The 22,569-nt window shown below is 36.7% G+C and overlaps 2 protein-coding genes across 6 annotated transcripts in view; both read right to left on the minus strand.

The window, feature by feature from the left end:
• LOC106155859 (talin-1) overlaps nucleotides 1–3,164 on the minus strand; it is a 52,711-nt gene extending 49,547 nt beyond the window's left edge. For all 3 annotated transcript variants that reach the window (XM_013530880.2, XM_013530878.2, XM_087006656.1), the window contains exon 1: nucleotides 3,037–3,164. The gene's annotated coding sequence lies outside the window, so the exon portion shown is untranslated. The remainder of the gene's footprint in view (nucleotides 1–3,036) is intronic.
• A 2,119-nt stretch (nucleotides 3,165–5,283) lies between these two features.
• The window catches only part of LOC106155833 (vesicular acetylcholine transporter), a 31,092-nt gene continuing 13,806 nt past the window's right edge, over nucleotides 5,284–22,569 (minus strand). The window contains exons 2-15 of one of the 3 annotated variants that reach the window (XM_013530846.2): nucleotides 15,536–15,770; nucleotides 12,496–12,690; nucleotides 11,387–11,505; nucleotides 10,978–11,031; nucleotides 10,502–10,682; nucleotides 10,090–10,273; nucleotides 9,597–9,808; nucleotides 9,244–9,344; nucleotides 8,932–9,063; nucleotides 8,489–8,611; nucleotides 8,103–8,241; nucleotides 7,298–7,360; nucleotides 6,887–7,024; nucleotides 5,284–6,333 (exon numbers count right to left, since the gene is read on the minus strand). In XM_013530846.2, coding sequence (XP_013386300.2) covers nucleotides 6,001–6,333; nucleotides 6,887–7,024; nucleotides 7,298–7,360; nucleotides 8,103–8,241; nucleotides 8,489–8,611; nucleotides 8,932–9,063; nucleotides 9,244–9,344; nucleotides 9,597–9,808; nucleotides 10,090–10,273; nucleotides 10,502–10,682; nucleotides 10,978–11,031; nucleotides 11,387–11,505; nucleotides 12,496–12,690; nucleotides 15,536–15,613 — 2,052 coding nt within the window. In that variant the 5' untranslated portion in view covers nucleotides 15,614–15,770 and the 3' untranslated portion in view covers nucleotides 5,284–6,000. Of the gene's footprint in view, nucleotides 6,334–6,886; nucleotides 7,025–7,297; nucleotides 7,361–8,102; nucleotides 8,242–8,488; nucleotides 8,612–8,931; nucleotides 9,064–9,243; nucleotides 9,345–9,596; nucleotides 9,809–10,089; nucleotides 10,274–10,501; nucleotides 10,683–10,977; nucleotides 11,032–11,386; nucleotides 11,506–12,495; nucleotides 12,691–15,535; nucleotides 15,771–18,652; nucleotides 22,187–22,340; nucleotides 22,550–22,569 lie in introns of those variants that run through there. The other 2 variants (XM_013530847.2, XM_013530848.2) reach the window with 2 other exon arrangements.

A 22,569-nucleotide genomic window follows, 5' to 3' on the forward strand; every position in this document is an offset into this window, starting at 1 on the left:
CTTTCCTCATCAAAATGGCCATTTTTGTAAATAAATACAACTACACAGTCAGATACTAGGAAGATTCTGATAAATGAACTGTTTTATATCCTCATTCAAACCAAACTATCAATTTTAAACCAACATGCTCCAAGGAAGTACATAGGCCTAATGTATGTAATCACATATGGACCAATCTTCTGCAAAGTATACAACATTCCTTTTAAAAGACACAAAGAAGGAAGTTTTGATTCAACATTACTGAAGACAATGATGATGAAATAACCATTTAAACGCACATTTGGTACACAGAAGCAACAAAACACCGAGAAAATTTTACTAGATGGGAGATCACTGGTTATCACAGAGTATTAAATGCTTTATTATTGATACCAATGTCTGATTCACACTTTCTTAAGATATTGCTAAGGATTGAAACAAGTCTGTTCAGTGACTTGAGGCAATATAATATAGACTGATTTTCTTTAACACAAAATTATTCTGCTGATGCCTATGGCTTTACTCTTTAATGCTAGCATACAGTTTGGCCATAAATTGCTTGGAAATAATGGAGATGACATAAGAAAGAATGTTGCTACTGCGCAAGTAGGTAAAATGCAATTAACATCACCAATATCTACATTGAGGTCATAACAATAGATTTTGCTTTCAAGAGCTGAACCCAAGTGCCTGGGAGAGAGAGCATGCTGGACTCTGTTTATGTATACAGTGCTCTGTGCCATGCTGAGGTGGTAAAGACCAGTCTGTTAAAATGTTTGAGCCAGACATTCAATTATATGGAGTCTAGTCTGGAACTTTTTTTGCCACTTCCTGAAACTGCTGGCTTGTCTTGAAGGTATGAGTTTTTCTTGTTGTAGCACAGATCTTTTTCTGATATGTAGTTAAATCAAAGCTATCAAACTGCCATGGGGAAATTTAAAGAGATTTGCTGAAAGATTATATCTACAAAAATCTACCACAAAAGTGATACATGACAGCATGTCCTAACCAGAAAATTAATCAGCTATCATTTTAACATACGTTCACCCAGGTTTCACATTAGAATTTTTTTAATTGGTGGTCATTTTTCATAACACTGTAGTCCTTGAAGAGTAATAATAACACCAACAGAAATTTTGTCATCATTTTGATCACAAGTCTGCAGCAATTTAAACTAGAAGCATTTGGGCAGCCAGTCAGGAGACTCAGAAATGCTAGTCTCTATCATATGAATTACTGTAAGACAAAAACGTTATTCCCATTGTGCTATTCCCCATTGGTTTCACACAGACATTCTTTTTGATGTCCCACCCCCTCTATGTCAAACTCGCTTTTTTTCAGGATTTTTACCAAGATTAATCATTAATTCATTCTCTAGCAAAGAAACTTGCAAGGCTTCTGATTTAAGCAAATATACCCAACTCTAAAAAGTATTGCATGATTCATTTTATTGCATTTATATTCAGTCTGCCATGATTTTTAAAATTCTTAATATGAATTCTGTACTGGTATATAGAGGCCAGGCTGAATAAGATCAGGAAATGAGTAAATGCTTATAAAACAATCACAATCACAAAACGGCTCAAAACTTGTTGACAAAATACTTTTGAAAAAAAAAAAAACATTATCACTTCCTGGTAAACTTTGTCATGTTCCATTGGAAGATAACTTCATGACTTGTGGTAAATGTTGAAATCAGATTCTTTCTTTTAATTCACTATTTCTTTTAATTTTTTTTTTTTTTTTTTTTTTTTTTTTTTTTTTTTTTTTAAGGATGACTAGTAAATTCAATTTTTCTTTCATTTTGTCTTTTTATCTGGTACACTTTGTCATGTTCCATCGGAAGATAACCTCATGACTTGTGGTAAATGATGAAATCAGACTATTTCTTTTAATTCACTTTTTCTTTTAATTTTCTTTCCTTATTTCTTTTTTTTTTAGGATGACTAGTAAATTCAATTTTTCTTTCATTTTTATCTTTATTTTTTACCCCCACCGCCATCTCTACAATAAGCATGTTACCATGTCCTCATGATCAGTTATATAGACATTTTGCTTAAATACATACATACCAAGATCTTGCCAGAAGATATTTGCAAAGAAAAGCTTGTGTGAGAAGTTGTTACTATTATTAATGTCAAACAACAAATAAATTTAAGATAAATTATATGGTATTGGCCACTCTATCTAAATTTGTCTACAATGATTTATAACTTTTTAAGTAATAAGAGAAGCATTTTTTTTATTCCAGAGTAAAATTTCAAGCACTGTATTTCTATTTGAAAAAAAACTTTATATAAATAAATGAAGAGCTTTGTTGTTTAGATTAGAATAACAAGTCACATTTATTCCTGCCTCTGCACATACTTCACCAACTGTAAACATAAATCCAGTGACTTGAACAATATACATCATATTTCTAAATTAAGGAACAACCCAATTCTTATCTAATGTAAACCAATGATTAACTATCTCGATTCTCCATGCCCTCTTATATCAGCAAAAACCGACCTTCGTTTCTCAATCAAAATAAAAATATGCCAAAAAATATCAACTCGGAGTTGATAACAGTGGTATGATATATGGCATTTGTCAGTTTGATTTTAGTATGCAGTTTACAGCAGCCTAATGTAAACCCTTCACTAAAAGCCCTAAAGCAGTGCTGACCATAGCCTTTGGGACTGCTTAGGTAAATCACGCTCCGCACACACACTAGACTCCAGTCAATGTTGATTCACAATAAATTGATTTTTGGCAAGCCACAGTATTTATAACGAATGCCAGATTTCAGAAAGCTTTTAAAATGCACGGACGTTCTTTTTATATTCACAGCTGAAGAAATATAGACTGTAAAACATACAAACATTCACACACACACACTGACTCAACCTGTGCGGAAATGAATCTACCGTTCAAGCAACTGTGTTTGGAATGGGAAGAACCACACATGCTTCAAGATTAGACACGTTCTCCCTCGACAGGCATTTCTAATGACTTACAGTCGCTGCAAGAGGAGATAATAGTGTAATAAGTTATTTCTTGCAATATTTTACTTACCAATGACAAGACAGCTATATTTTTCTTAGATTTATACTGGTGCCCGTGGCACACCCTCGTTCAGTGCTCTAGCAATATGGCGGAGGTTGCACCGGAAGTTTACAATTTGCGGATGCCGCCAGAGGCGCAACAGTCTTCCAAGAAGCGACACAAGCGACATTCATGTGCTGGTATTACACGTACCTATTTGGGTTTAGAATATTGATCTGATGACCTGAGCCCCAACTTTATTAACTTTATGCTGTGCATTTCACACCAACTCAAAAAAGTAAAAAGTATTATTTTTCTAAGAATCAGTATGCAACGTTCTGTTCTTAATGCATTGACGTGAGATGAAATGGGCTACAAACCCTGCTACAGACCTTAATACACAAACTATACCTATACATAAACACTGATATAACTATGTAACGTTACACGTATAACACACATGTGGAGAGAGGAAGAGGGGGCAGGAGCTGGGGGAAGAAGGAGGGTTATTAGCGAAAAGGCGCATCAGTCATTACTCGCTAAAACATACATGCATTGCATCTCTCTCTCAATTTTGACTCTTTGGTTAAAGAGCCCATGCATGTTTATTTTTTCGACGAGTTGCATCATGAGACCAGCGTTTAAGTAGGACAAATTTAATAAATCGGTTAACGAGCGTGATCCAGCCTAATTTTGAGTTATTGGCTTTTATTTACCGAATCCTTTTTTTTTTTCCTAACAGAAAATGCATTGGATATAGGTACACTGTATCTTAAGTTGGGAAAACTTGTTTTTCTACATAGGCTACATTTTAAAATTACCAACACTGTAATGAAGGAAAGAAATCCACCTTAAAACTTAGCTGCTATGCTCGTTAAACATCATATTTCATGGGCGGATCCAGGATTATTTGACGGGAGGGGGGGGGGACGAGAGGCCTCGGATGCGAAGCCGACCATCATTTGGTGTTTTGGAGAGCAAACATTACCCTTTGGTACGGTTTAGAACTATGATTTAGCTAGTCAAAATTCTCATTTTAAGAGGGGAATATTGGTGTCATATTTTTTAGAAACCGAAGGGGGGGGGTCAGGACCCCCCTGACCCCCCCTCTAAATCCGCCACTGTATTTAAATAATGATGATTAGATTTCTGCTACTCACCCTGTATTTATAGAGTCACTTCTCATTAAACAAGTTATCAATTTTGAATGTCCTAATCGCAATTTGGTGGGAACAGGTTAATTACTCACCAGGCACTGGTAGGTGCAGTCAGTAACACATTCATCTTAACTAACACAATACTGCCCACAACCTCAGCGATGTGACTGAGCTTCACAATCTACAACACTCAACTAACTCAATGATAGACAGAGCCCCAAATAAAGAATTTCCGTTATACTCAATTCATGCTGTGGAGGCCTTTATGTAAGCAGGGAATTATATCGGATATAATTCCCTGATGTAAGTAACTCTTATTTGGCACTTAACAGCAGTGATTGAAAAATTAAAACTATAGGCCCTACAGTGCATGGCGCAATGCATTTAAGCAGTTTTTAAGTACATAAACTGCTGCCCTATCTCTCTCTCTCTCTCTCTCTCTCTCTCTCTCTCTCTCTCTCTGTGTGTGTGTGTGTGTGTGTGTGTGTGTGTGTGTGTGTGTGCACAAAAAGTGTGTATATAATTGTATTTCCAGGACACAAAAAAAGACAGAGATTCTAATAAGAGAAGGAAAGAAAAGTACGTTAGTGTATATCTGGGACTGAGACATCAAGATTCTTGATAACAACATCTACCAGTTTACGTCTAGAGATGGTCTTTTCTTTAAAGTAAATTACACTATTGCACAAAACTGTTTTTGCCTCTGTGCCTATTTTGAAGACTGAAGTTCTTAGTGGTTTGGTGAGTTTCTGGCGCTTTAGATTTTAAAGATACGACCAAAAGCCGAATTAAATAATGATTGCTAGGTTTTTGTGTATATAAAAATGAAAAATATCGAATTTATGTGAGAGGACATTTTTAAAGTAAAAAATCCTAAAAGGTAGCTGAATTCCCATTTATAAAACCCTAGACACGTTCCTTGGATATAAAGCAAGAGTTTTTGTGATGAATCAAATACTGTAATTCAGCAAAATAGTAAACTGAACGTCTTAATTTTTTGCATTAGATGCAAGTCAAGTGGTATGTACAGGTAAATCATGTAAGAAAAGTCTCAATATGTAGACGTATGCGTGTTGCGACCGGAAAAAGTTCTATATACAACTTAACACTTCCATTCTGAAATATCCGTGATTTATTTTATTGCATGCCAATAAATGTTTAATAATTATTCAACCACATGATGAATGCACAGTAACACCAACCGCTAGCGGTATATCATTTTATAACAAGGAAAATATTTCCCATATTCATATCTATACAGAACAATTTGTATATCACTAGTCTCTCTCTCTCTCTCTCTCTCAAGAAACATAACACGGTGCTCAAAAATATTATGCAGTAACGTATCATTTGTTTACACAAAAGATAAACACGAAATGCATATTTAATATGCATGCAAGGTTATTTATATACGTTCCATGGATACATAATTTTTATCATCATTATCATAAATATGTTTTCAAAACACACCAAACATTTCTTCACCTAAAGGCTTCTGTACAATATTGCAGAGGTCTCACCTAGGTGTATTTAAACTTGGCACTTTGGAGTGATCTGTTTCTAACACAGTATATACAAGTAGCACTAGACCTAAGCGTCAAAATTCTACGTTACGCTACTACTGTAACCCTGTGCGATAAAACAAACAGTCATATTCTCTTCAGTAATATTTTCTACGTTTAATAAGGTGTCCTATCTGGTTTGCACATCCAAAACACCACATTAATATTGCTACTTTAACACCATAACATTTGGCATTTTGCAACAGCTCGTTTTACTGTCATACTTGTAGCCTTATATTTTACGCAATTACGTCTGTTCCTTGAGTTAATCATATTCATATCCCATTTTGTGGAGGCGACTCAGAACACGCTTCCTTCTGACGTACAAGCCTCGACTTCTGCGAGGACATCGGTTTCTCAACACCGTTTGAGCCATTTTTTATTTCCACTGGCACTGTCTGGGTAGGGTTAAGTCTCATACAGAGCTCGTACATTTCATTAAAACACCCTTCCAGCGTATAACCGAATAAATCGGAGCTCGTCTTTTCGCTGTCCTTGAGGGACGTGATGGCGACAAGGATGTAGTCTGGGTGAGGGTTGTAGGCGCAGCCATAGCCGTCTGGGACCACAGGGCCGTAGCACATGAAGGCATCCATACTTGTGGGAACCTGAAGAAACGATGTAATTTTAGATTGGTATGTGTGGTTTAACGGCTGGTTATGTCCAAAGGTTGGCCACCGGTCATTTGTTAACACAGTTCTGAAGATCAGAAATAACTGACCAAAAAATTAAGCATTTGATTTTGTGCAGAACAATTTTGAGGTCGTGGACATTACATTATGCAAATGGCGTTTTTACAGGTGAAATAATTTGATTGGCAACGGTGTCGATCATATCTTATTAACTGTTTCTATACTATTGTGTATGCGCTCCAGGAATGAACCGGGATTTTTTAGTAACGTGAACATTTCTTGCGGTCATAGATTGTAAGTAAATAAAATGTCATGTCAACATTAATTGCTCAACTGCAGTTTGCATAAAAGTATATGTACTCCAGTAGCCTACTGATCTTTGAATTGAATTACGGTACGAAATTAACCCGGTGGAATGATTTATTACTGTTTTTACACTACTACAAGTGAATCTTCGTTTGTCTGATATCTATTTGGCTGGAGTGTCTCCATTTCAAATAATTCTCGCCAAACTTTTCGATTGTCTTACCTGGCTGGTGGAGAGGGGGAACTGATTGGCAATCGTGTAGGTCTCATCGGTAAAAAGTTCGTGGAGTGGACGCTCCAACTCCAACGCCAGTTCCTTCAGGCCCAGTAGATGGCAGTCTATGCCGTGACCCAAGATTGTCTTGAAGGGAAAAAATAATAAAATTCTTAATGCTAACACCATGTGTCTTAAGACAATTCTAGTTGTTTCTTTTGCAATAGTGTATTTGTTATATTTGAGATAGTGTACAATAAAAAGGGCCTACTTATGTTCACTGCCACACGGTTCCATTTTTTAAACCACAGTTCATGGTCTTAAAATGTCTTTTCATTTCATTCATCTGTATTTGACAAAAGGATGAACATTTATTGAAATAATAAGTCTTAACATCATAATGTATATATAAAGACGAACCTGTATCATAAATTCTTGTTGCGACTCTAAAGCCTCTCGGAATAGTGTCATTTTTTCTTCGTCCTATAAATAAGATGATTCTTTTTGTTTAAAATCCAACAATATAGATCTATTAAAACAAAAGGGGTTGACCTTAGACAGATATTATGCATACCGATTTTTACGAGTATTATATAGGAAATATATATCTGTACCAAGGTATCCAACGTTGACCGTATCCTGATTTACTTTCCTTTCTTACTTTATAAGATTTATGAAATAATCAGTTTACACTTAAAGGGATAACAACTCTTCGTACGAGATCTATATTTTACAGTAAAAAAATTGTAAACAACTCATAGAAGTATAATATATATATTCTATTTTACCACAAAAACAGCAAGTTAAAGCAATAATTTTGAAATCTGTGTTGCCATCGGACCATGTGACCTCCACAGATGGTTATACTCTGTAATAATCTCTTAAGAGAGTATTAGAAAAAACAATCTTTTTAGAAAAAAACATGGACTAACTTTGAATGTAGAAATGGATTCATTAACTTTTGGTGAGCATGGGAAAATTGTTGTTTACACCAGGAAAATTCATTTTTTGACCAAAATGAACAGTTGTTATCCCTTTAATATACATGTAAGTTAAAAAGGGCCTAGATAGTCACTGCGCTTAGCAACTAACCAAAGGTGGAGCCTCCCCTATCGTAGCCATAACCCAGGCCCTGGGACTGAAACGAAGGCAACCCCTTACTTTTCTCCCTTCTCTCCCTCCTCTCCCGTTAAAGAGAAAACCACGTTCACGGTGTTCTACATACCGTGGCTGTTACCTCCCCCGTCATAGTCTTTACCCAGGCCAGCGCCTGGACAGAATTGGCCCTGATGTTATCCACCCTTCCTTCACGGAAGCGGCGCGTGGAAGCACTCTCGTACGTAGACACCAGCCGACCGTGGACTCTGTAAAATGGAGAATAATGAAAAGATGCACGAATAAATAAATGATCTGAATTAATGTTCAAAGTAAATAAATTAACGAATTGATAGACAGAAAAGAAAATAAAGGTTTCACTGGATACCCATTTATGCAATTGTATTTTGTAATTTGTTTGTAATTATATCTTATGCACGAACGATTCTAATCAAAGTCTTTGTATTAAGGACAAATTAAGTAACACTTAAAAAAGAAAAAAAAATTAAATCTTACTTGTACTGTGTTAACTGGAGGGCTAGTTGAATGAATGAATCTGGGCTCATCTTTTGACTTTTGGGGAAATCTCGACCAAACTTTTCATATCGTAGCACAAATAAATCGAGATTTGATATGATTCTGCAAAAAAAAAAAAAAAAAAAAGAGAGAGAGAGAGAAATATAATATTTGAAAAAATTAATTTCTCGCAATTATACTAACATCATATCTTTATTTGACTACATGCATTAGCTTTAACTATTATTTTTTAAAATCTATTGTTTTGTCTTTTTATCCATTAACTGTGTTTGGGGTTTAACCTGTATTTTACAATGAAAATTAAAAAGGTTTGTTATTTATGACATAGAATATTTATGTTTTGACCACTTAAGTTTTTACAGTACCAATGCGATAACTGCAAGTATTCAAAATTTTAGTTTTTACAGTTTGACAATACGAACTTGTTAAGGTGAACATCGGCCGCGGCAATGTCCTGCGCGGTCTCTGGGGTGAGTTTCCAGTGCAGCTTTCTGGGATACGGTAACTCGCACAGAGAATGCATTCTTACCAGCTTCTTCACTCGAACTTCTTCCCTAGAGCATAATTATACATAACTGCTGTTTAACATTGTAGATTTTACAAACAGAATTTTGATATGACCCAGTATTTATCGATTCCATGACGTTCGCGAAACTTATCTACTCAGTTTTAAATCTTATGGATAAGTTATGGAAAAACTGGATACAGGATGCAAATTTTGAAACGTTACTCACATATACGTCAGTAAATGTTCTATTAGTTTGATGACAGCAATGCCCTCTGACGGTGAATGCTCGTAGTTCAATCCGCAAGCGCCATCTTCGCATACGATAAACTGAAAAAGCAATAGACTATAATCTGCAGAGAATCAATGAATAATCTTCTATCTATTCGTTGCTTTGACCTTCACTGATTTTCTGTAATTGCATTGAAAAATCAACAGATTCTTTAAATCCGTACCATTTATATATGGTACTTGAAAATCTAAAACACCGTACTAAAATGACTTTTCTAAAACCACAAATTGAAAGTGATAAATGAAATGCCTATTACAAGTCCGTCACCCTGTTATTTACTCGTGTCATACCTGCATGGTCTTGTCAAACCATCTATTGGCACTGTTCAGTTTGCTCCCCATACCGTGTAGCATCTGGCACGCCAGGGACACGTCGTCACGAAGATTCATAGACGTTTCGTCAATACTGTTCTGATGGTTGAAGGACAACGGGATTCCCTTGTCTAAACTGAGAATGAATATACAGCGCTCTATCATGTCTAAGGAATCTCGATTGGTGGAATCTGAAAAAGAAGAGTTTCCAGGAGAATCAATAAGCATGTATTGGATCATTTTTAATTAATGTTTTACGTGACTTTTTCAGTAGTCCAGGAGGGCACAATCTGGGAGTAAACAGACATAGAATTGGGTGCAGTCATGAGGTAGGCAAGAGATGTGAGTGGAATGGAAGGGGCTGGTTGTCAGGTCATCTGTGGTGCCCACAATGGTCCACCAGACTACGGGATAGATATGAATTCAAACGAGAGTCAAAAGAACATGACAAGGAAAAAAAACGAGTATTTGCCTTGCATGAGTCTCATCCTCGCCCTGGCCCAGCTGTCCCTATCAGCACTGGTGAGCAGCCCCACCATCTCGTTGTTTGCCTCGCCCTCCCCCGCTATAGCTTCTTTCATTATCCGCTCCAACTGAGAGTGGAGATTGTCCTCGCTCAGCCGCATAAAGTTCACTATCACATCTAACACAAAATACTGGAAGAAAAAGAAAGTTTTTTAATGTAATACTTTGCAAACTTCGGGTACAACATTACTCACAAAAGCACATGCAAACTATTGTATTGGGATATTTTAATTAAAGTACGTGACAATAGTAGTATGTGCACATTGAATTCCCACTGAAAATACACAAAGTACATTTTCTTAGTCGATATTAATGTCACAAAGTAAGTTATTTAGACTAAATGTTCAAATACCATTTACCTGGTTTCTGCATATAACAATAATATGTTCTGGTTCCGGCAGCAGTTTTCCACTAGGAGTCACGAGCGTGTCTTTATTAACGCCAGGTATCCTGTAGCTGGAGAACAGTCTATAGTATTGCTCCATACACAACGGCTGGCCTTTCTCTAAGTGGTTAGCCCTGTCCACTGGCAACCCTCGTCTAAAACGGCAAAGTATACGCCATAGCGATGAGCAAAAAGTGAACTCCACAAGCGTTTTTTTTTCGACCGTACGCAGTTATCTTTATTTGAAACAATACGCCTATCATTTAAGATGGATACGCTTGTAATTTTACGTAATTTCATCTGAATTTGATTAGATAAAAAACAAAAGTTATGGTCTAAGACATTACCATATATGTCACTGTGTAAATTTGGTAACTTTTTACTCATTTAGGATTATATACTATGTTATGTTAGCCTATAAATTAATATCAGTAATGGTGTGATACGTACGCGTCAATAATAGTTTTATAGTCTAAAATTCCGGATATCAGTCGTGCCGCAAACCTGAAAATGATCAAACAGGAATCAGTATATAAAAAAATAATACCGCGGTATTTTTACGTGCACAAGTGTAAGACAGTATTGGTCGTGAAAACAAAAAAAAAACTGATTTGAATTATTCCCTTCCCAACTGATTGAGAAAAAAGACATCATTTCGCTAAGTCACGAACTTCCATTTACGCCGTCAGTGTTACCGAGTTATCTTCTTTCCAAAAATAAAAACTATAAAAGACACATAATCATATTTCATTGCTAACTTGCACTTGAAAACAGTGGTTTTAATTAAGATTCTAACGTACTTACTCCAACTCCCGCAAAATACGATCATTACACAACAGCGACATATTTTCTACTTTACCTAAAGTGTTCTTTCTGATCTTGGAAATGTACCCGAGGGAACACCATTCCTGGGTTGGAGTTGACCGGTAGAGGGAGCCTGGCTTTCATATACATATCGTCCAACCACCAGTTATAAGCCTACGGAGAGTATAAAAAGGAATAAAATGAAGGAAATATACGTACCAGTTTTTCTATTTTTCTTTGTGTAAATCATCTTCAATCATATAAAAAGTGGATTAAATCCCACTACAAATGAAATTAAAGGAAAATATATAACAAATACTACCGATGAAATTAAAGGGAGATATTGTATATTGTTTTTTTTTTCAGTGAACAGAACGTAAGAATTTCGTGGAACAAAATACTGCGCAGTTTAATCCTTTTAGTGCAAAATTGCAGGATACATGTGGAGCGACTGCTTAGTTTAACATGATTATATTATTGTAATCTCCCTCACTGCAACTGGTCTGTAATTGTTTTTCGTTTTTTATTCCTTGGAAAATATATCATGTTTTTATCCAGTTCATAACACAAGATTTAAGAATCTCCAGGGACGCTGGTAATAGTGTCGGAGCCCCTTGGGCGATTGATCAAATTGCTTCATGCTTGTTTCATGTACTTAATGTGTAACCGGAATCAAACAAACTCCCTCGGCCTTTTTTAAAATGTCATTTCGAATAAAGGGCCGAAAAGTCGAGGATATTTATGTTTGCTTTTATTTATCTCAAATGAGAAAAGAGAAAGAAAACAAAGAGGCAAAGTAACAGATAGTTTCTCTGCTAGTTATAAATTCTCCATAAGTTACCTTTTCATGACGCGAAATGCAACTTTATCAAAAGACATGCAACAGTTATCCGGATAAATGACCATTTCAAATTTCTTAAATCCAAATCATTTAACTAAATGTATTATCAAGCAATGTTACCGCTTTGAAGTTTATTTTAGGCAGTTTTGCTCAAAGACCAAAATCAATAACGGTGATTAATTTGAATGTTTGAAATTTCGTTCAGTTCACTGTTCTGAAAGAATCGATGTACGGAAGGCCTTTTTTTTTTTTGGCCATTTGTAAATTATCTACAGTATGACGCGGTGCCTCAAAATCACTAAAGTGAACAAAATATCACGTACCCAGTTATTTTGTTCCTTTGAAAGTTCCTTCAATTTCGTCTGCAGATACTCGCCCTCACCCCCGTCCTTGCAGAAGTCCGTTACTAGCTCCTCTACCCTCTTGTACTGGTCCTCGGGTATAATGGGCTTTAGGACCTTACAGTATCTATCCATAGTGCGACGGAGATCCGGGACAGGCAGCTTTGGAAGCGGGGTCTTGAATTAAAAGTAAAAATAGATATGAGGCGTGATACCAAAGGTACTTCGTGGTTTATTCTCTCTAGAACATGCAAGGGAATCATGGGCAATGAAAAAAAAGTTATGCTTTTTTTCAGCATATATCATACTATATGCAGTCTTTGATAACACAGTAAACGGAAAACTGGTTTACCTGTTAATTTATCTTTAAACTTTCAGAACTGATGAATATTGTTTAAATACAGATCAAGTGTAAGGGTATATAGGGGAAAAACTCACGCCATCAAACATAGAAATGCTGTGGACATAAATGAAAAGGTAATTTCATTGGTGCAATATACATAAAACATTAGAACACAAAATAACGCGACAAGAAAGATAATTGACTATTATAAAAGTATAATATTATAATAATATAATTACGATGAATTAAATATTTAGTTTACATATTTAGTGAATTAAATATTTAGTTTACATATTTTTAAGTATTGAGCCGTGATATCGGACACTGCGGTACGGCGAAACTTATTCCAAGCATCAGATTTGCATTTCGTGTTGAGGAAATCAAATAAGAAAAAAGTCAAATCTTCGCGTCGTTGATTTTTCTATAGTTAACCACTGTATTAACACACCGTCAGGTAAAAGGAAGATATAAAAAATGGATTGATAAGATTAAATTAAAAAGCGTTCACAGTATTCGCCTCAAATTTAATAAAATATAATCGTAGTAAAAGGGAATGCATAATGAATTGATTGCTTATTTCCAGTCACATTTATTTTGTAGTCTCATGAATGTGCATTGGAAAAATGTTGAACATTTATTCGACCTGATAATTCAGCTATAAACCAAAACGAATGTAAATAAATCATGAGTATATAAATGTTTTTGATCATAATGGAAAATCAATTGTTTTTATTGAATGAACCCTATTTGACCGTCTGAGTGTCTGTCCCTTTTAAAGAAGGTACATTTTCGATACACAAATCAGGAACGACTTTTTGCTGAGAGTGCAAAACAAACTCGCATCTTGGGTCAACGAATTTTAAAGTTACCAGCTATTCTACCAGACGAGAAAAAAATCCACCGTTTATATCTATATCGGATGTTGATTGGACGTGTGGGACTCTCAGATGCACATTTACATTCGTCCCATCAGCGAGGCGATCAATAAACTGCACGAAATAAGTTCATTTGTTATGATTGCATTTCTTAAATTAGCGAGAGACAAGCTTTGATTTCTGCCCGAGTGTTTTGTTTGCCAGAATTGACTCTTCACGATGTCTAACAACACTTTTTTTTACTTTTTTCTTGCAAACCATCTACAATTTGCTTTATAATATCACAAAGTGGAAAATAGATAACGTGCATATTTTTAAGAATTGAAATATTATTTTCTCACGAAAACAATGCTCAAGCAACCTGGCATGAAGTTTAATCAAATCGGGCATAATTTGATAAAGGAGTTTATGGATACATTTCTATCATTTTGAATAAAGATTAACTTTCATTAGAACAGTGTTGGTCCCCTTGGTATTATTTTACCGTGAATTTTATTGAGGAGAGCACACCCCCTATTTCACATGCAAACAGCCATAATTGGAACTAAGCCGCAGCGCGACTGCCGTTCGGCAATCAAAACTACTCCTACATTGCGTAAAGTATATAAACATTAACTGATTTGTTCTGAGTTATTCATACCAGTTGCAATAATTATTCACAGTATTGAATGACAGAATAAATATTGGAGAGGGATTACCTCTAACTTGGATTATTTCTTTTCTAAAAATTACCCTCATAACTACATGAAATGATTGACACAAGTTACAAAAAATTAATAAAATGTTGGAGCTGCTCGAATAGAAAAGAAACCTACCGGCAAGTTGCAATTTATTACGCCCGTTTTCCCACAGAAAAAAAAGATACACCGCAGGTTATTAAAAAGTTATCATTCTATAAAATGACAATCTGGAAAATTAAACCCAACGGGCCTTTTGTCTTTGCGGTTTCAGTTTGGGAAATTACAGATAACTAGAATATAAATATTTAGACTAAACGCTGACCATCAGATAAACCCTCTGGCAAACAAGCTGATTATATATTTTTTGTAATCTTTAAAAGAGGAAAAAGGTTTCAAAAGCTCCATTTAAGACAAAACGCAGAATTTTATTTGTGAAAACACGAATAGAACTACCTCCAATGCTCTGAAATACTGAATCGACTGATAAACTCTAACATGGCTACTTAGACCTTCTTTGCAGCACTTCAAATAAAAACAATAGCAACTCTAGCGACATGAATAGAACTGAAAAAGACCAAGCCGCTTGCCGTATCGAACGGGGTAAATAGTGCGCAGAAAACATCTAAAACGTAAGTGCTATTGATGCAAAGCTGCTGTTTGTACATGTATTTGTACCTTGAAAATACACGGAAACTGGTGCCCTTCCACTAGTTTATATGGTGGGGTAAGTGAGCAGGTTAAAAGATTGCTTCATGAAACTCGTCAGTGTATATTCCTCTGATCTGTATATCTTCAATTTTAACAGCTTGATATCATTAGATATAATGATGAGTCTCACGCGTATGTAAGAAGGGTGTGGTCAACTTGTATGAAACGTTTAATGTATGATAAAGCAGCTGTCCTCATAAACGACCGTTTTTCATCAAAGTTCGATTGTTCAAACTATTTTTCCTTCCCCATGGCAACTTTCTGAATTTCAATGCACCTTTTTGTGGAAAAATGAACAGCTGAAAAGTCGGTCAAAGATTAAAAAAAAAACGGCCCTCCCCTTCCACCTCAAGTTATTTGCAAAGATCATAAAAATTTTAAATAACAGAATAAATGTAAGGGCATTTCAAACTTACCGCTAGGTCCCATTCTGGAAAATTTTCCTCGTCAAAGGAGGCCACCCTGGTGACATAATCCTTCACGGGATGGGGCATGGTGCGTGTGCGGTGCCACGTCCGGTAGTAAGCAGTGCAGGACTTCAACCGTCGTCGGTCTTACAGAAGCGGGCAAATATCGTCGACAGCATCGGCCAAGGATTACCGTCTCAGATCTCACGAAAGGAAAGGCTTCTGTGATCCTCTATCTTCTTGGCTGATGGTGCAAAAATTTAGATTTTAGTAAAGGTTTTCTTTAGCAGTTCCTTTGAATGGCCACACGCTTGATAACGATTGCCTCATGCATGTTGTTGTTTGATTTGTAAAATTTGGCTGAAAATGAGACGTGGTCGCTTAACTCAAGTTAAAAATGCGTGAGTTTCAGATCAAGTTAATTAAGTAAGTATCTTACTATGTCTCTTAACCTCACGACTTTGGCATCCAGTCATCACGCTCCTATTGGCTCTACCCTTTTTGAACGCAGCTATGCAATGACAACATTGCCGGAGAAATGGATTTTGAAATAATTTGATTCTATCGACTTTCGATGCTGGCATGACTGGTTCATAATAGAATTGGTAGTGAGGAAAGAACGCATGAAGAAAAGTCGCAGCAAGTTTGTCGATTGGGTTTTGTTTACCATCTGATAGTTTCGCAGCAGATCAATAGTGTCGTAAATGTTCCAAAGGGCGGTCAATATTTGTCCATGATTTCACTTGCAGACAGTAACAGGGGTGGATGCTCCAAACTCCCCATAACAATGTGTTTTACTGTTGTATATCACAAGTTTCGCTTTCATGTATTCTCATTTTGATCTAGAATAACTTTGATGTAAAGGTGTTAAACCATTCTGTGAACAGTAATTAATCTGTTCCACTCGGCAACTATGTTATGTGTGCACACAAACTGTATCAGGTGCAGCTGTTCTTTTCTGAATAATTAACAAACTATTTCCCCTATTTGATAATTGTCTGCTTTATCTTCCGATATCCTGCCGTAAGTGCATTCAACAAATTCGATTGAACTGGTTTAAATAATTGTATCTTATCGCGTGTCTTTTATTTTGTCAACAAAAAGCGATGGATATTTCCATTAATATTAAAGCGAGCATTGTGATACACAATGAAGGCCATGTTTTCCTGGAGGGGTGAAGTTCAGAGAAGATACATTCTAAATGCTGTATTGTTCTTTATAACTCAGGCACATAAATGATTTAATACTGTTAAATGGCATTTCTCACGTTGGTCACCTCCAAGCATCCTGTGAATCAGTAGTGGATGAAAAAAGGACATAAAAAGGAAACCACGTATTGCTATTTTTGTAATTTTACTATTGTGTGTGATGCTAAAATGTCAACGATCTCAGTATTTCTTAAATTCCAAATTGATATTGTTCTAAGAGCTGGAGAAATCTAACACGATTACCATCAATAAACTTTCCCAGAACTTCAATTAAACCTCATTACTAGATCGAGACATTTAGGATAAATTATTATACACGTATGTACCATTATGATTTATAAAATAATACTATACAAAACAGGCTATTTTCATATTGTGTGATCAAATTTAAATATGGTTTTTTCTTACTCCTAAAGCATTTCAATAAGGGGAAGACATGTTTACATTCTCTTCTCACTTCCACAGGCATTAACATCGAGAAGAACAACAAGCTTAATATCTCAGCGGCTTAATAGATTTGACTTTAGTTCATAAATGCACTTCACTGGAATCAACATCCCTTTCATTAAGTCTTGAACATTAAGTCGACAACTTATTAATGTGTTCCGTAGAGGAAACGATGTAATGCCAATAATGTCGCCGTTGAGGATTGGGCTGGAGCTTAGTCTTTAATCAATCCGTGTCAACAAAACACCTTCCAAGATCAATTTCAGTATATTTTAGGTATATTTGTCGATTTCAACTCCAGGCGTGAACATTTCCCCCTTCGTATTATTGCCCCTCTAGGAATATTGATATAAAACTTTGCAAATCCTTCCGAAATTAGTTTTTATCAGAGTGCAAAAAAAAAAAAAAAAAAAAAAAATAGTCCTGCTATTTCCATGAACACTAAAGTTAAAATCCACAAATAAAGAATTACACAGTGTATTGATCAGGTTATCCTTCTTACTTTTTTACTTTAGTAAATACCTAGCCTGCAAATTAAACCTTTGGTTGATAATTAAATTATATCAGGTCTGGCAAATAGTTCAATCCTCTTGAAATACCCAGTTTTCCTCTCGTTTTTGTCGTATTATTTGATTCCAAGGTCCACGAAGGTGCTTGTGAGCCAAGGGGCCCGAAATACAGCAGGGAAAATGCCAGTGATGCAAGTGATTGAAAGTCAGTTATATTTGAATAAACGTATCGGTTCAAGTGCAATATTGTTAACTATGATTTATGTTAAATTTGATCTTAACGAACAGGTCACAAGGCATAAGGGATTGACGGATTTCTTTATTGTAGTTAGTTTCTGTTTTACATCACATCATCCTGATAAACGACCGCCTCTGCTCGCACTTTGTTTAATACTGAAAAGTCGTCTAAACAGAGAGAAATACGACATCCTCTCCTTGGTACGGGACTTAAAGTTTCTGGCAATCAACCTCCGAAATCAATTTTCGTGTTCTGCTCTGCCTCTCAAGTAATTCACTCATGCAGCACTTCCTCTTATTACCAACTAATGAAGAGATTCCAAAACGGATGGAATCCCCTGTCACCACCCTGTGCGTGCTACTTCCTTGCCTAACATCCATGGGTCAGAAGAACACATTCGAAACATTTTATGAAATAAAAAGTGAGCATTTGAATCCAGTGGGGGAACAAAAAGGCCGCGTTATATTTCAAATATATACATATTTTTAATGTTGACCCAAAAGAAATTGGCATTTGCCAGTCTTTGATTACCCTGTTGTATCTTTTTTATTTGTTAGCGCAAAACATTATCGGTGCATATCAGTGCTAAAGGCAAACCATGCTTTGAACCCTTTTTGTGTTTTCTCCATCAGACAGACACGTTATTAGTTCAACTCTCTATCAGATATGTATACATCCTGACGCCATTGGGATATAGTCGTCTAAATGAAGACAAGAAAAACAGAAAAATCATTTGAAATAGGTTTCATTTCTTTTTATTTCTTAAAAATACACCTACCGAAAGGTAAAACTATAGATATTAACCGCGGTCTATACATTACTTTCGTACACTTATAATGCAGGATCTTCTTACATCGACGTGTTCCGTGCTAGCAGAGCATGTCCGATCTGTATTAATGCTTTCTACTTTTGGATCCCAGCACGACGTTTTTGTTGATTACTAGAGGAATCCCCGGGGGCCCGGCGGTTCACGCTTGACACACAATTTAAAACTATATCGATTTCAATTGCCAAGGAATGCTTAATCAATGTTTTACAAACAAACCAGTCGGCATTTAGGGAGTAATGCTTATTGCACTTCTGAACCTGGTTTCGAAAATAAATTTATATGTTAAATTTTCTTTAATTTCTAGAGAGAGATATGAGATCTCTGTTGAAGCACACTGCACCGTATGTGGTATATGGTATGATATGAACAACCTCATCTCTCTCTCTCACTCTCTCTCTCTCTCTCTCTCTCTCGCTCAACGAAATGTAATCTGATATATATTCAACCTGCGTCAAATAAGGCGAAAAAGACGCCCCACTTTTTAGTCTGATAAATTTGACTTCAGTTCCACGGAGCAATACGGGCAATAAAACAACATTAAATGAATTTTATTTAACTTAGCTCCATATTTACAGAAATCGTTATCTTCAGTGTGACTTCTCAGCGAAAATAACTTCAACTGTGTACTTTGAGGTCCCGTCACTAAAGCGTCTACAGTTCATCTCTCATTCTTCCTCTCATAAACTTGAGATTTTGCAGGCTGACTTCCAGTTGAAATATCAATACTTCAGCCAGGCATTATTTCACTTAATTAAATGTTATTTGATTTGCTGGAAATAATATACTTCATCCTTAACTTAATTTCACATCACTCATCCTAACAACATTCTATCCCTAATTCAGTTTTCTTAATGAATTGAGATGGAACCATATATTTGAAGTGGCTATTATGTATAAGTCTGCAAAAGTGGGCGAAAGAGAAAAAATATCAATTGACGACGAAAGATTTAAGGATCATGTTTACGTTGGGTAGACTGAACGTTTTTGATAGTTGCACAATGTTATTCATTTTTGGGAGATACTTGAAACGGTAGCATTTATATTCAAAAGGAAATCAAAAGTCAAAAGGCCGAAAACCGAATGTCAAATCTACGCACGAGAAGCATCACTTGAAAAGCGGTCACTGGTTCTTGATAATGAACACACAAAAACAAACTAAAACAGAACATGGGAAATAATGTGATTTGCTTTATTAGAATGCACCCTATATACTAGAAGGCCTGACAGTTTAATTACAATAATGCCTTCCTAACAAGTGCCAGTTATAATTATAGTGATGAAAATAACTTGTGATTGACTTAATTTCACTTGCTGATGAGTGTTTAAATTAAAAGCAGCTACTGCATCTTAATTATTTTGAAATGCTGTTTGTCACCGCATCACCAATCAGAGTCTGAAGAGTCATGCTCAACGCGCGACGTTCCACGCGCACGCACATGCGAGCTAGAATCACCATTGGCTTCCGTGCTATCACCGAACAAAATCTTTTCAGGGTTATAAAACGGATTAACCGCTTCTACTTGTTTAGGTTCTGCCTTCATTTCTTGATAAAGAGGGGGTGCTGCCCAAGGGTCATTCTTGGCCATTTTAGTGGGCATCCATGGTTCATTTGTGTCCAACTTTTCCGAATCTATAAACGGGTTTATATTGCTTGGTTTTCCCGTGTTGAATGGGTTGGAGGTGCCGTTGATGCTCTCATATGACCTAGTACCTTGGGTATACTCCAGATGATTTTTCTTTTCGTTATCCACTAGCCTCGTCCCGTCTGTATTGTTCACCATATATGTCTTGTAGTCCATATTGGGAGCACCGTCTATTAAAACACCGGCTTCATTCTCAAAAGGTTTGTATTTGTATATTACTTTCAGAATTATCAAAAGCGGTGCATAAAGCACGTTACTAAGACAAATACCGATGTTCAGGGACGTAAACCCTATACTTTGAACAATCTGCCCGGCTACTATGGGACCAAAAGCATATGCAAATGAATAAGATATGTCAGCGATTGCGTAAACGCTGCCGTACACAGAAACATGGCGTACATCTACAAGGTAACCTAGTGTTGGCAACAAAGCCGTGTCTACTAAAGCTATACCAAAACAAATTAGACAAATGGGGACAATGAGTATACCATACGTTTTGCAAAACGGAATGGCCAAACAACTCAACCCTTCCATAGCCAAACCAACGGCAGCCATTAGCCATTGATATTTAGGGTAGTTCTTGGCAAGTTTAACTGTCAAATATACACCTGTCACGTGTGGAATAAATGCCGGTAGCCAAATGAAACCCATCTCCCATTCTGTGGCGTTCATAGTGTCCTTCATCCAAATAGCAATGGTCGGTTCCAAGAAGGCCAGAGAGACGTTTGACATGGCCAGAGCGCCAGCGGCAATGGCGATGAAAGGGTCCATCAGAAGACGCCATATTGGAGTACCTTTTGGCAAATTCTGCGCCGCCTTCTTGGCTTTACGCTCCCGACGGATAGGTCCCATTACGAAGAGCAAAAGGGCGCCGTCCAACAGGGCTACTGTGGCAAGAGTGAGGAAGGGTACCCTTTTACCCAGGAACTGGTACAGCCCTCCGCCGAACGGCGGGGCAACCAGACAACCGAATGAAATGAAGGCTAGAGCGATACCAAGGGCCTGGCTTCGCTCCCCTTCCTCGTGGTACCGATCGGCAATCATGGCCAGGCCTGAGGTGTCGGCAAATGCGGATCCTACCCCCTGCAATCCCCGTGCCATGAACAGCACGGCATAGGATTCTCCAAAGGCAAACAGTGACGTGGAACAAAAAATGACACCAAGTCCTATCATCATAGGTATGTCATACCCGATTCTGTCTATCAAAGCTCCGGAAAACGGGTTTATCATAAGCTGAATGATGGCCTTGATGGCGAAAAGTACGCCAACGGAGATGTCTTCCGCGCTATAGTCAAGCACTGCCAGCAGTTTGCGCTTATGTGTGGTGGCGTTGGCTGTGGCATTGCACGGCGGCAACAAGGTTGTTGTGTCGGAATTGTTTAACATAGACACGCTGGTTGTTTCTGTAAAGTTATCAGTAGAATTATAATCTACAGTATAGTCTATTGTAAAGTCTACAGGTGACTGTGTAGCGTTAAGCGGGGTACAGTTTACTTGTGGTGCCATTGTCGGGGCTGGTGTTCCCCCCAGTATCGCGGGAGGGCCCCATGCGTTGATACTGCGAAGGTAGTCCGGAATGATGGGGACTATGACCATATATAACATATTGTCCAGCAAGAGAACTATACACACAATGACTAAGATTATTCTTCGCTGGCTGACTGGGTCTTCAATTTTAGTCTTGATCCTCCTGAACAGCTCCGACACTTCCACGTTGAGAATGGGTACGACAGGCATTTTGATGATGTGGTTAATTACGGTTTTTCTGTTAATATTGTTTTCAAACCTAAAAATAAATGTAAAAAGTTCGTCAAAATGTTTGGCAATATAAAATATCCCTGCATATGATCAAAATGTTATTTTTAAATGATGCTACATTTTAAAAATGCTTAGGTTAACTTTTCTGACAATTTTTGAATGTGAAAAATACCCAATCTCACCTTCACTGTTGGTTCTTCGTTTCCCCCTTACTTGTTATCTTAAAGTTAAAAGCTTTAGAATAAAAATCAACTTCTCCAAATTGGCCTTTTTCTGACTCCCGTTTCCTGTTTAAGTCAGGGTGATGTATTGCTTCCAAACCAACATGAGTCCAGAAAGGTTCGTATTGACAACTTTCGCTCTCAAATGATTAATAATTCAGGATTTTTAAATCGATGTGTTTTATTTTCC

This window comes from Lingula anatina, chromosome 2, assembly GCF_051362555.1.
Source record: "Lingula anatina isolate TDL-2025a chromosome 2, LinAna3.0, whole genome shotgun sequence".
Taxonomy (NCBI): domain Eukaryota; kingdom Metazoa; phylum Brachiopoda; class Lingulata; order Lingulida; family Lingulidae; genus Lingula; species Lingula anatina.